The sequence below is a fragment of the Larimichthys crocea genome, chromosome VI (assembly GCF_000972845.2).
Source record: "Larimichthys crocea isolate SSNF chromosome VI, L_crocea_2.0, whole genome shotgun sequence".
Classification (NCBI taxonomy): Eukaryota; Metazoa; Chordata; class Actinopteri; family Sciaenidae; genus Larimichthys; species Larimichthys crocea.
In genome coordinates, this window is record NC_040016.1 from 19,534,048 (window position 1) to 19,547,531 (window position 13,484).

At 44.0% G+C, this 13,484-nt stretch overlaps 1 protein-coding gene across 1 annotated transcript; it reads left to right on the plus strand.

Moving 5' to 3' along the window:
- The first annotated feature begins 1,635 nt into the window (after window positions 1–1,635).
- On the plus strand, window positions 1,636–7,634 carry pdhb (pyruvate dehydrogenase E1 subunit beta). The gene is made up of 11 exons (XM_019268275.2): window positions 1,636–1,770; window positions 1,868–1,927; window positions 3,477–3,584; window positions 4,103–4,165; window positions 4,260–4,295; window positions 4,835–5,025; window positions 5,130–5,224; window positions 5,342–5,452; window positions 5,560–5,651; window positions 5,744–5,885; window positions 6,619–7,634. The coding sequence occupies exons 1-11, from the start codon at window positions 1,732–1,734 to the stop codon at window positions 6,762–6,764; spliced, it is 1,083 nt and encodes a 360-aa protein (XP_019123820.1). The 5' UTR covers window positions 1,636–1,731; the 3' UTR covers window positions 6,765–7,634.
- The last annotated feature ends 5,850 nt before the right edge of the window (window positions 7,635–13,484 follow it).

A 13,484-nucleotide genomic window follows, 5' to 3' on the forward strand; every position in this document is an offset into this window, starting at 1 on the left:
TCACATTTGTATGCGTGTGGTTGTATTTCAGGGTTAAAATGCACGTACAGAGGTACAATTTTTACCAAAATAACGGTGACTGTGAGGGTGCAGATAATTGAGAAACTACAAACAGTCGAGGCATTTGCACTCTAACTGGATGAATCAGTGGACATTGCTCTTGGCATTTAATAACCAATAACACTGGGGGACACAATTTTTGTTGAGTTAGGTCTGACAGCTGTTTTTAACAAAGTTTTGGGTGCGGAATCCAAAACTGATCTCAGTTTTTCTCTATCAGGCATTTACGACGAGAAGTAGCAGGAGCAGACACGATCGGGAACAAAGGAAATATATACCTATGTAAATAAAACACTAAGATGGAATAGTTACAAGCTTTAACAACTACAAAAACAACATCAAACCAAACAGAACTTACAGCAGTATGCCCATGGTGACAAGGTGAAGAGAAAAGCCACCACAAATCCACTTCATTCCTACTATGCCAGCTTTCTGTTTGCAGATATTGATAGTACTGACCTATTGGGAGCTGCACACACCTCTCACCGCACTGTCTCAATTGTGACTGCACAAACAAGTTGCCACGTAGCTGTAGATGAGTCCAATCGTATCAGCTGGCAAGTCTTACTACCATGGGCGGACTGGGACAAAAAATTGGCCCTGGCATTTTGGACCAGAGCAGCCCACAACAACGTATATATTATTATTCATCTTCCACCCTTTTTCACCGATTCATGCGGCCCACAGCGGTGAGAGGACCCCAACAAATTATATATCAAAACGTGCGTGTTCATCCTGAATCCCATGCTATTACTTTTCTAAGAGATTTGCGAATTTGCGAGAACTGCGAATAATTGAGGAAAAAAAAGAAAAGAAAAATCAGTAAAAAAATAAAACGTATTCGACTACCGTGGCCTCAAATGCCCCACTACAGACATGATTTATACATAGAAACGTAGGAAAAATTGTCTTCTCACTCACATTCGTCTGCTAAAGCTGTCAGCCTTATAGTTTTGGCGTAACACACAAAGATGCGCCAGCAACACCCATCCACAGCCTCATAGACTGCCATGTTAAAAGGCGGGAACATTTCTGGAGGAAAGCAGAAGTAACGCTTCTTTGAATCGCTCTAAAGGTCAGATTTCTTCACTTTATCAACACAAAATAACTATGTAGACGTTCAGGAAGGGCTCAGGATCCTCCCAGTGATTTCGGTTCAATGATTGGAAATACGGTTTGGCCAGAAATCCTTCCTGTTCGAGGGGTGGTCTCAGCATTTTCTCTCTCTCTCTGTCAGCATTTCCAACTGACATTCTAACAGGTGCAGTAACTGCTCTGCTGATTAGGGCCGGCAGTTGGTCCTGGTTGCTTGGCAACCTCAAGCCTGCCTGAGGGAGGAGAGAGGGGAGGGGCTATTTACAAAATAAGAGTCTTTTCAAAATAAAAATATTAAAAATGACTATTTGAGGTGTGGTGGTTCATATTTATTTTCCTCGTGGCACTCTTGGTCTTCCATACCGGATGACAGCGCCGCTCCCGCTCGGTGTCCTTGGGTTTTGGACTTCCGTTTTTTTTTCCTCATCTCCCGCCTCCGTCTCGCCTGAAGCGCTGTGATTGGCTCTATCTGATGACGCGTCCCATCCGACTCACAAACTCCGGCTGTGATTGGTCGAAATCTCCTGACCTCGGGTTAGAGTTCCCGCCTTCTCTCCGGCAGAGGACAGGTTGAACATGGCGGCGTCCCTGAGGTGCTTTCTCCGCACGGGCAGAGTATGGAGACTTATTCACAGATCTTCACGTTGTGTCCTCACTCAGCGTTTGATGGACGGTTTGAAATCACTCACGGCTTCTTTGTGTGTTTCCACAGAATGCCGTGTCGGCTCTGCGGCGGCGGGAGATTCACAGCAGCGTCCCGGCCGCTGTGCAGGTCAGTTAGCAGCTAGCAGGCTAACCTGAACTCCATCTGAACGTTATCTGAACGTTATCTGAACGTTAACTGGACGTTATCTGTGTGTTTGTAATGTTGTTATAACCACAGAGAGCAGCTGACAGTGGGACGAGGTGTCACCTTCTGATTTCATGGGATGTCACATCATGTCAGACCTGATTCATTTATTTATTTATTTATTTATTTAGTTAGTCAAACCTGAGTCACCTTCTGTTTTTGAGTTGACCCTGTTTCAGCTGTCTTCTAATTTATGCATTAGAACACCATGTAAAACCACGTGGTGTGTGTGTGTGTGAGAGAGCGTGAGATAGTAGATAGATAGAGATGATAGATAGATAGATCGCTAGATAGATAGTAGATAGATAGATACTTTATTGATCCAATTCAAGCATCCAGTAGCAGCATGCAAACATACATTAAACATACTGTAGATCAGTGGTTCTTAACCTTGTTGGAGGTACCGAACCCTTCTTTATTAAAAAATAAAATATGATTTTTTTTTTTACTGGTGCACAAAATGAACCGTGCATTAACATCACCTTGTTCGAATAACAAAACCAACACAGTGCATGAACTCACAACAACTTACCTCAGTGTGACTTCTGCTGTTGCCTTTGAGAGACCAGTTCAGATATGCGTGGCTTCACCTTGGCAAGTGCCAGTCTCATGTCATTTTCACAGCAAAGTCTGTTCCTTTTCTTAGTTTTTATGTCCAGCATCCTCGAAAAACGATTGCTCACAAAGATATGTTGTAACAAATGGTATAAAAAATTCCACCGAACCCCTGAGACCGACTCACCGAACCCCTAGGGTTCGATCGAACCCAGGTTAAGAACCACTGCATTAGAATTAACCTGAGGTAGATCTAAGTTTAAATACGTGCAGAGAAATTAAACATTTGTAGCAAAATTAAACATTTGCATAGGATTTAAAAATGTGCATAGAAGATAAATATATAACTGTGCTAAGGAGATAACCCGTGCTAAACATCTACACAAAAACTATATAAAAAAATATATAAAGTGACTGTAGAAATAAAAATGTGATAAATAACTACAGATGGGGATAAAGGACTGTGTACAATTTAAATTAGGCTGTAAATGAATGAAATGAATGAAAGTCACAGCATGCAGCAGAGGTTCTTTAAATTCTTTTGTTGCAGCAGCACAGTATACACAGGCATGAGGTCAAATATTTGGCGACAATAAACTTGTGCAAATCTGTGCACAGAGGAGTTATTATACAGAGTAGTAGCAGTTGGTAGGAACGACTTTTTAAAGAGAGGCTGCAGGATTCTCCGACTGAAACTGCTCTGTTCTTCGAGCAGGAGGTCGCGTAGCGGATGAGTTATTGTCCATGATGCTGAGAAGTTTCTTTTGTCATTGTTTTGTATCATTGTAAACTGAATCTCTAGTTTTTGGACAAAGACGTCATAAACTTCTATAATTTATAGCAGAGTTGTTGCATTGCTTTACCTCGTGTCAAAGAGGGTCCGTGCTGACGCCTGTGCGGCTGTTGTTCCTGTCAGGTGACAGTCCGCGATGCCCTGAACCAGGCGATGGACGAGGAGCTGGAGAGGGACGAGCGCGTCTTCCTGTTGGGCGAGGAGGTGGCCCAGTACGACGGAGCCTACAAGGTGAGAAGACTCAAGACTCAGTTTGTGACCAATCGAGCTTAGTGAGTAGCCCGTGATTAGACCAGATATAGGACATCAAACGATGTGTGCTCGTACTTACAGGCACACTGACCAACTACAGGAACCTCAAAGGGTCAAAGCTTAAAATTTCCAGTGGGTTTTAAAAATACAGCCACCACTGGAGACACTGCTGATGAGCAGGAACAGCAAAATGTAGCCATTTCATTTACTACTTTTATACAATATATAGCTGGAATACAACTCAGAAAGACAGAGAAGATCGCCATAAATCAGAATATTAAATTGCAATTCAACAGTATATGTCGAATTGGCACAGTGATAGTATGAAACCAGGACATAAGCATGTCGCGGCGGCTGTAGAGATGATGCTGAATTAAAGATTAGACAAACATAAAGCGGGACGGGCAGTGTTTTGGATTCACTGCTCACTTTTTGAATGCTTCATTAGTTCAGCCTCGGTGTGGTGTGGTGCTTGACCTAATTCTGTGTGTGTGTAGGTGAGCAGGGGTCTGTGGAAGAAGTACGGAGACAAACGCATCATTGATACTCCGATCACAGAGGTGAGACGCTCCAACAATCTCCAGCGTGTCGTACACAGTGTCAGCTCTGCGATCAGAATATGTGACTGATCTGTCTCTTGTCTCTCTGGTTCAGATGGGCTTTGCTGGCATTGCAGTCGGATCCGCCATGGTGAGTTTTGTTTTCATCACATCGATCGAACACAACAGCATCATCACACTGTTAATAAGGTGTCATCATGACGCCATGTCTGAGATATGGGGATATACTGCAGGCTTTGTCTGTTAGCTTCATGAACGTCATCGTCAAACTACGTGCTGACTCATCGTGCCACACCAGAGATGTTTCCTGCTTCTTAAAGAGAGGGAGAGTGTGCATTAGTTTTTTCTGTGACACCTCCCTGTGGCGATACCCTGCCGGATATATTTAGACTGGGATGGACTTCTGGGACAGATGAAACAGCCTTGACACGGCCGCTGAAGCTGTTCGCACATTCGTTCTAGACAATGTTTGTGAAGCACGGCAGTTTTTCAGAAGCAAGTTAACAAAGTCTTGAGGGCAAAACGCTCGTGGTGGGATATGAAACCTGAGAACGGAGCATTGAGGCTGTTGTCATACAAAACACACACAAGTTATGAAGACGACATAACACCCTTCAGAAACTCTGCTTCAAAGATTATACAATAATGTTGAACTGCTGTCCTCCACAGGCTGGACTGAGACCCATCTGTGAGTTCATGACCTTCAACTTCTCCATGCAAGCCATCGACCAGGTCATCAACTCTGCGGCAAAGACCTACTACATGTCCGCCGGTCTGCAGTCGGTGCCCATCGTCTTCAGAGGACCCAACGGAGCATCGGCAGGCGTAGCCGCACAGCACTCGCAGTGCTTCGCCGCATGGTGCGTTCACTTACACCTGGTGCTGTTATTAATACTTTGCGGGAATAGTAGTTGAAGTGGTGACGTTTGTGTCAGTCGTACTGATGTCAGTAACGTGTCTGCAGGTACGGTCACTGTCCAGGTCTGAAGGTTTTAAGTCCCTGGAGTTCAGAAGATGCTAAAGGTCTTCTGAAATCAGCCATCAGAGATGACAACCCTGGTGAGACAACACAAAGACGATGGGGACTGTGACTCAAAATACCTCCTAATCTTTGAGAAAGCATTGAATGCTTCTTAGAGACATTTACACTTAGACTGCTGTGTGTGTGTGTTGCAGTGGTTTTCCTGGAGAACGAGCTGATGTACGGCGTTCCCTTTGAGATGTCGGAGGAGTCACAGTCCAAAGACTTCACCATTCCCATCGGCAAAGCGAAGGTCGAGAGACAAGGTGAGACTCACACGGGTACTGCACCCGACTGTAGTTTCAGCATGAAGTGTAACGAAGTTGATGTTGATCAGCAGGGGCTGTAATTCCTGTTCGTCGTCTTCTTTCAGGAACTCACGTCACTTTGGTCACTCACTCTCGGTACGTCAGTCACTGCCTTGATGCCGCCGTCGTGCTCGCCAAGGAGGGAATCGAGTGTGAGGTAGAGGAACAAACACACCCGCTGTGTTATCCGACACAGACAGCCTGTCCTCTGTGGTGTTTTCATCTTCTTCCCGTCTGTCTTTGTGTCAGGTGATCAACCTGCGGACCATCCGTCCTTTGGATGTGGAGTGTATCGAGACCAGCGTGATGAAGACCAACCACCTGGTGACGGTGGAGGGCGGCTGGCCTCAGTTTGGGGTCGGAGCTGAGATCTGCGCCAGGATCATGGAAGGTAACGGCTGACCTCAGTATGTGACGCTGCTGCTTCAGCTTGATGGTGCTTTTTGTCATCGGAATCAGAAATCAGTTTATTGCCAAGTAGGTTTGTCATGTCACCAAGACAATGGGGGTGAAAATCAGTTTCAGAGGGGGCCTCCTGTTGGAAGGCAGTGTCTCAAAGAAGTCAGTGATGGAGATGTAGACGTGCACCATTGTCGTCTTTGGCAGATAAAACTTCTTCAGCTGCTGCAGGAAGTTCATCCTCTGACAGGAAACACTGTCAGTCGGGGAGTCACACAGGGTGATGGGGGCAAGGTGAGGCTGTGTTCTCCACTGCACCAGGTGGTGTAATCAGGGGGCTGTTGCTTGCAAACTTCGAGAGGCGTTCGACAGACTGTTGACTGGAGGTGCAGCTGTCGGCGTGTCATTCAGACGCACTGTCGTGACTTAATGTTCCTCGCAGCTTGTTTGGAAAATGAATGAGCCATCTGTCACAGACAAACTTCAACCAGTTAGTCAGGAGAAGAATGAAAAACATGTTTTCCAGTTAGAAATGTTGCTCTTCTTTCAGCAGCATCTACACGCCTCATATTAAACCACGCCGGTAGCTTAATGCCGAATGATTATAGATCAGAGGATGTGGTGATTATTGAAACGGCTCGTACCCGGTAAAAATGCGGTGCATCATGGTGTGCAGGTTTCAGATCCTTCGATTTGTGCCTTAACCCTCCTGTGTGTGTTTTCAGGTCCCGCCTTCAACTACCTGGACGCTCCAGCTACCCGGGTGACCGGCGTCGACATCCCCATGCCCTACGCCAAAATCCTGGAGGACAACAGTGTGCCGCAGATTAAAGACATCATCTTCTCTGTGAAAAAGACCCTGAACGTCTGAGACACGAACACACAGGACAAACCCACCTAACCCACCCCCACAGATGGTGGGAACATTGTCTGGATAAACATTTGTACATCGAGCCAAATGGGTCCTTTTTAAAAAATATATATATATAATACTCCAGATTAATGTTTCCAACCAGATGTTGGTCAATGAAACGCACAGCTGTACATCAGCAGCCAGAGCGGTGGTGGGGCACACAGGGTTCGGGCAACTCCGTTAATCGGTCATAAACTTGAACGAACTCTGTGTGCGACTCTTGGCTGCTCTCTCTCCACCTCCTCCTCCCCCTCTTTCAAAATAAAAGTTGCTCTATACTGTAGGCTTTTCTGTGTTTGTGAGGATGTTTGCTAACAACAAAACTGTCAGTATTTGATCAGTCTGCAGAGTTCACTCCTCCAGATGAAGAAAATTAGGAAACTTTTCTAACTTTAGACTGCGTTGTATTTAAGATATTTATTCGACACAGATGCCAAACCCTTTTTTTTAATTTTGTTTAATAAAAAACATTAACCATAACTACGTGTTCAATCCGATGAAACATCTGGAAAACAGAGATTTTAGGAAAAGTTTTCGTGTGCTCTCAAATTTAGACTCGCAGACTGAATTCAAACTTTTGCTCTCTGTAGTTTTGCTGTTAATAAACTCCTGCTCCTCTAACCACCGAGAGATGTTATATAACTTAATTCCTCGCACTTATTCGGGTTCGTCTCTCTAAATGCAACCGCGAAGAAGAAGAAGAATGATCCGGCCGAGTGGAAGGTCTGGAATATTTATTGTAGCTGCAGCAGCTCTGTGGATGTTTCTCTTGCTGTAAATGATGATTCTGTTACAGAAATAAAAACCTCTCAGCCCTTCACACTGTCATTTGTGTCCTGATCTGCCCTGTTTACTTCCTGTTCTTAGCAGGAAATGTTGGTTTGTAGATGTCACAGTCAGATGTAGCAGAGTTGTTTACTGTGGTGCTACAGATCCTTCAAGTGTTGAGGTAGGACCTCCATGGATTGGATGCTCGATTGGATTGTGATCTGGAGATCAACACCTTGAACTCATTGTTGTGTTCCTCAAACTATCCCTGAACCTTTGTTGGCAGGACGATGAAGTTCTTCCTGAGTAAGAGTAACTCGACCCTGAATACATAGACTAACCCATCTACAGGATTAACTGTCCGGAGCAGAAGCAGCAGAAACATTTTTATTGGAAAACTTTTACAGGAACCATGAGGATGATCTGACGATCTGCTTCGGATCTGTCGCAGTCCTCCTCGACTCAAACACAAAAATTATTTCCTCAAGAATCTTTTGGAGGAACTCAAAGAACAAGCCCTCGCTACAAATCAAACTCCTGGTTCAGAAACTGATCGTTTTCCAAGCGGGAGAGAAGCGTTCAGCTGAGCTTTTACAGACGGTTGAATTATTCAGTGAATCGGATCATTTAAACCTTCGTTTCATGGATGATTTCCTGGAATTAACGATGTAATCTGGTACTAATTATAGCAAAAAACAACAAACAGATTTCACTCATGTGACTGAGCTGCACCAGTTTCAAGTGCACCAATGAAACACTGTCTCCATTTGAACTATAACTAGCACCACATTACATCATCAGTCCTTTGACATTGTTAGGAAATCATTCGGACATTTCCGACTCTAAAATAAGGCATTACAAAGAAAAAGTCAGATTCTTTGCTGTGACCGACAGCTGTGCAGATCGCTCTGTTGGTCGGTCGGCTGTCGTAAATTTCTCCACTCTTTGGTGATCACAGTTTTCACCCGAGGAGGCTGAAATTTGCCATGAAGGTCGAGTGTTTGGTGTGAACAAATGAGTGGGTGGATGTATGTTGCTACATGATTGCAACTATTGAAGATTTGTGTTTGTTTTTAACGCCGTGTTCGTGTCATGACTCCTGCACAGCCTTCAGTTGAAGCTCCAAGTCGTGTTTGAGCCAAGAAAACTGATGTTCAGACTCTCCCCAAATGAAAACCAAGTATATAGACCGCACCAGTCAAAGTCTGTTTTAATGGTTATTTAATGGTTATAATTATTTACAGGTTGTTGTTTTTTATCCTCAACATGACCACGACTCTGTAATCATACAATCACCTTGAGTTGTTGTCATGAACTCTGTATGATTCTGCTCTGTTCACCGAAACCAAGAAAAAACAAAACAAAAACAAAGCAAAGACGTTCCAGGTCCTTTTTTTGTGCTTGCGTAAACCGTTTAAAACAATCGCACAGCTTCAGCCTCTAAACAGAAACATGGTCAACATCCAGAGTGATTTAAAGAAAAATATAACTGTTTTTTTTGTTCCTTTGTTTGTCGGACGAATCAAACCCTGAAGCTGCAGTCACATTCGATGAAGAAATTTCAACTCCGATCAGAATTACTGATGACTTCCATCTTCATGGACTACAAACTACAAACAAACATGACCACAGTCATAACAATAAACATAAAAAAAACAAAAAAAGAAGAGGCTCACTCATCTATAACTTTTCATTATGAACCGTGCAGTCCATGAGTCGTGTTTTTCCCTTCTGAAGGCCAAACATCAACAAAGAAAATAAATGAATACAACAGATAATTTGGTACTAGTAAAGGGAAATATTCTGTCTGAGAGAAGAGTAAAGACCGTTTAAAAAGAACTAATGTGTGAGGCTTATGGCAGAATATGATAAAAAATATACAGTTATGTTTTTACTAGTATATAATCACCTAAAAATTATGATTGTGGTTACTGTAAATAATTCTTTTGCATCAACGGACACGCCACGTTTCTACAGTAGCTGTATTTTCTCACAGAGACACACACAAAGGAAGGACAAGGTGGGGAACACGATCAACAGATGCCGTCCTACAAACTGGACATTTAACTGTAAAGTGTAAAGTTTACAAAGAATAGCCCTCAGTATCTTAGGAAGTACATATTTCCATGGCTGGATGCCAGTCTGATCTACTACTTAACTTTTTTTCATGTTAAATTGAGGCGATTATAAAAATTGACTTTTCTCAAACTATTACAAGACTATTTATCAATTTCTACAAGTGGACCTAGTACTCCATCATATGTCCCTATAAGTAGTACCAAATTACGTAATGCTGTCCCACAAATGTTTTTCAGATTTGATTTCGTCGTGTGATTAATCAGGTCCTGGGTGTTCTGTTGTTAGTGGAGCACGTTCGTGTTTTTAACGACACATAGATGAAAATGTAAAAGTAAAGCTCTTGTTAATTTTCCCTCCACAGTGACAGACCTACAATTCCCAGAATGCCAATTAGTTCGACACCTCTCACAGAAGAGGGCGGGACCTCTGTCCTGCTCACTGATTGGAGGTGGGGCTTGTTGAGTTATTGGGCGGAGCCTACAGAGCCTTACGGCGCCGAGAGGTCGGATCGTCCGACTTCTGAGTGTCCCTTCAGCAGGCCGAGCCTCACCACCACCACCCGTCTCTTCTTCTGCCCCGACCCTTCGTCGTCGTCATCTTCCTCTTCTTCTTCCTCCTCCTCCTCCTCCTCACTCTCCTGCACCTTTCGTTTTCTACTCGACCTCCTACTTCTCTGCTTTTTCGCCTTCTTCCTCTTCTTCTTTTCGTTCTCTTCCTTTTCATCTGATACTTGATTCTCCACTTCCACTTCTTCCTGTACAGCCATCTCCATTTCCTCCTCCTGCTCTTCCACTTCCTCCTTGGCCACTTCCTCCTCCTCCTCATCTTCCTCCTTGTCCACTTCCTCCTCCTCCTTGTCCACTTCCTCCTGCTCCTCATCTTCCTCCTTGTCCACTTCCTCCTCCTCCTTGTCCACTTCCTCCTCCTCCTCGTCTTCCTCCCCGTCCCATTCCCCCTCCTCGTCTTCCTCCCCGTCCATTTCCTCGTCATCATCGTCCTCCTCCTCATCTTCCTCCTCTTCGACTTCTTCTTCCTCCTCCTCCTCCTCCTCTTCCTCCACGTCTGATATGGGTTCTCCAAGCAGCTCTTGTTTAAAGCTCATCCTCTGTCCGTTCTGGGTTAGCTGACGGGGACAGAGAACAAGATTATTAAAGATCTCGTGCCCCTAATAAGACTGAAACAACAATTTCACACAGACAGTAAATTAAATGAGTTAGAGGCAACTTTGGTATTCTCAGATCTATCTTTACCGGTGTCGAGGTAAAAACTTAAAGACCTGCATGTGAGAGTGAACGACAGAGAGAAAGGTGGAAAGTTTCAGTAAGTTTTTAATAACTTACTCTGGGCTCTGCTTTGTCACTTAATCCACCCAAATCTGCAATATTTTCTAGCCAAGACTTGCAGGTAGACCAAAGAATGTTCGTCAGCAACCTTTTTTTCCTGTGTCTAAGATGAGATGCTGGCGAACTAAAGGTGGATCTTTGATTATTATTTTCTGTTCATTGAGGAGACAGGACTACGGACAGGATGTTTGTTTGGGGTGCAACATTCAAAAAAGGGTTGACTTGTTAGAAAATATTGCAGGTTTGGGCAGGGTAAGTAACAAAGCAGCGCTCTTTGTGCACATTGGTCCACCTTCCACCTTCTCTTCCCCTCTCTCTGTCATGTGCAGAGCGCTGAACATAAGTGCAGAAATAGGTTCAATCCTGGAACTGAGGACTCAGTTATTTTTCTTCACACAGTGCATATATGGATTAGGACCTGGGCTAGACATTTTGAGTTGTTTTTAACTAAACATTTAAGGATAAAAATGGAACAAATGAGCATTATCGACCTCTTCACTGAGTACAACCTGTATACTTCCTTTGCTTTGGAGGTTTGTTCCATCTGTATTTGCTGTTGCTTTGTCTACGACTTGATTATACTTTGTGGAGCAGGTTAGTTCAGCACCAGCGATTCTGATACTCACAGGAGCCTTGCCATTTTGGAGCCTGAGCAGCAGTAACCTGACGGTGTCTTTGTTCTGACACAGTCCCATAGTGTTGAGGGCGTCAATAGCGGAGGAAGTGCAGCCTTGCAAGCGGAGCTCTGCTCCGAGAGCGGCCTGCAGGAAGTTGTTCTTCCAGATGTTCCTGGTGAAGAGCGGGATGGAGAGCGCTACCACAGCCCGGCGCTCCAGCAGCATCTGAGCCTGCTCCTCCGACATCTGGCTGCTACACAAACAAAAACAGACATTCATCAGGTCGCCAAGTTAAATCCGTCAGATTTAGATCCGCAGACTCGTGACACTCTTCCCACAATCCCGTGTGCTGACTCAGACTTACTGGCTGCTCTTGGAGAGGGCGTTGATGTCTGGGAACAGCGAGGTGAGGCAGGTGGTGACGAGTGGAGCTTTGTCCTGGGCCCAGTTCAGACAGCGCCGCCAGGGAAAGGACGACAGCGGCTTCGTGCTCGACACCTTCTGATGGAAGGGATTGTCCGTCTGACGCATCAGCATTTTCATCTACACCAACACATCGTAGCACTTCATTACATTATGAAAACACAAGTCATGAAGCCGTTCAGCAGGATATGTTCGTCCTGACTGACTCGAGGCGTCAGTCTGTCCTCACCTCCTGTTTCAGCTGTTTGCGCCAGAACTCCATCATGGGCTTCCGGGCGCCTTTGGCGGACCAGAGTAACTTGAAAGCGGACTTGTAGCGCGACTTGCTCACCAGCTGCGCTGCTTTGCTCTTCTTCCCCATCCTGCGAGCTTTCTTCTTGTTTCTCAAGTCTGACTGCGGTCACCAACAACAAACAAACAAACAAACAAACAAACAAACAAACAAAGGTCTGAATACATTGTGTATTATGTATGAGTGTATGAAACATGATCACACTGCTGGTGTGTAATAAAGAGGACTGTTACCTGGCACTACTGTACACAAACTTTTGAGTAGAGCCGAATCTGAGACCGAGGTTTGAATCCGACATATCAAGTATTATTTATAAATGCGTGTTCAGAGTCTGGTTCTGGAGGCAGACACATTTAAAAATGTCCGAGGTTGGTCCTGATCCCTTAGTGATGCTGCTATCGGCCGAGACTGCCACAGATATCGGTCGAGCCTCTTGCTGTGATGATATTACTCCAATAGGTCATATTTTTATTTATTTATTTATTTTTTTGGTGAAATGATGTGACGTAATTAAAAGACGTCCAGGTGACATTAAACAGTTCATGTATGTGAGGATATGATAAGAGTCGAGTCTGTTAGCAACACAAAGGAAAAGGATATAGTGCTGATATAATAATGACAGTATAATGATAAAGCAGGATAATAAACACACTATACCATCATTACAGTTTACATCAGACAGGTTAATAGATTTCTAATAACAGAGATCATGATGCATTCATAATAAATCAGCTCAACAGATTAAACAAAAGATTATTGAAGCTCGTGTACAGAAGATCAACTGAAGACAGACGGAGAGTTTAAATTTCATTTTAAGGATTTACTCCGACCTGGTCGAAGGGAAGAAAAGAGAGGGGGAAAAGGAGAGAGAGGGAGGGCCACAGATATCGTCGAGCCTCTTGCTGTGATGATATAACTCCAATAGGTCATATTTTTTATTTTATTTATTATCGTCATTAGGGTCATGGTGGGACCAGAGCCTAATTTGGGACAATTCACCAGAGTCACTAATAAACCAAAAAAAAAAAATCAACTTGCATGTTTTTTTGGATTATGGGAGAAAAACACGTGGAGAGAAACTCCACACTGACCAAACCGAGGTCTGAAGCCTGATTAGATATTATAGATATATATAATATATAAATATATATGATAT

Coding starts and splice junctions, on each gene's coding strand:
- pdhb (XM_019268275.2), top strand. CDS start 1,732: ATGGCGGCGTCCCTGAGGTGCTTTCTCCGCACGGGCAGA. Junction 5,225..5,341: donor CATCAGAGATGACAACCCTG/GTGAGACAACAC, acceptor TGTGTGTTGCAG/TGGTTTTCCTGGAGAACGAG. Junction 5,886..6,618: donor CTGCGCCAGGATCATGGAAG/GTAACGGCTGAC, acceptor GTGTGTTTTCAG/GTCCCGCCTTCAACTACCTG.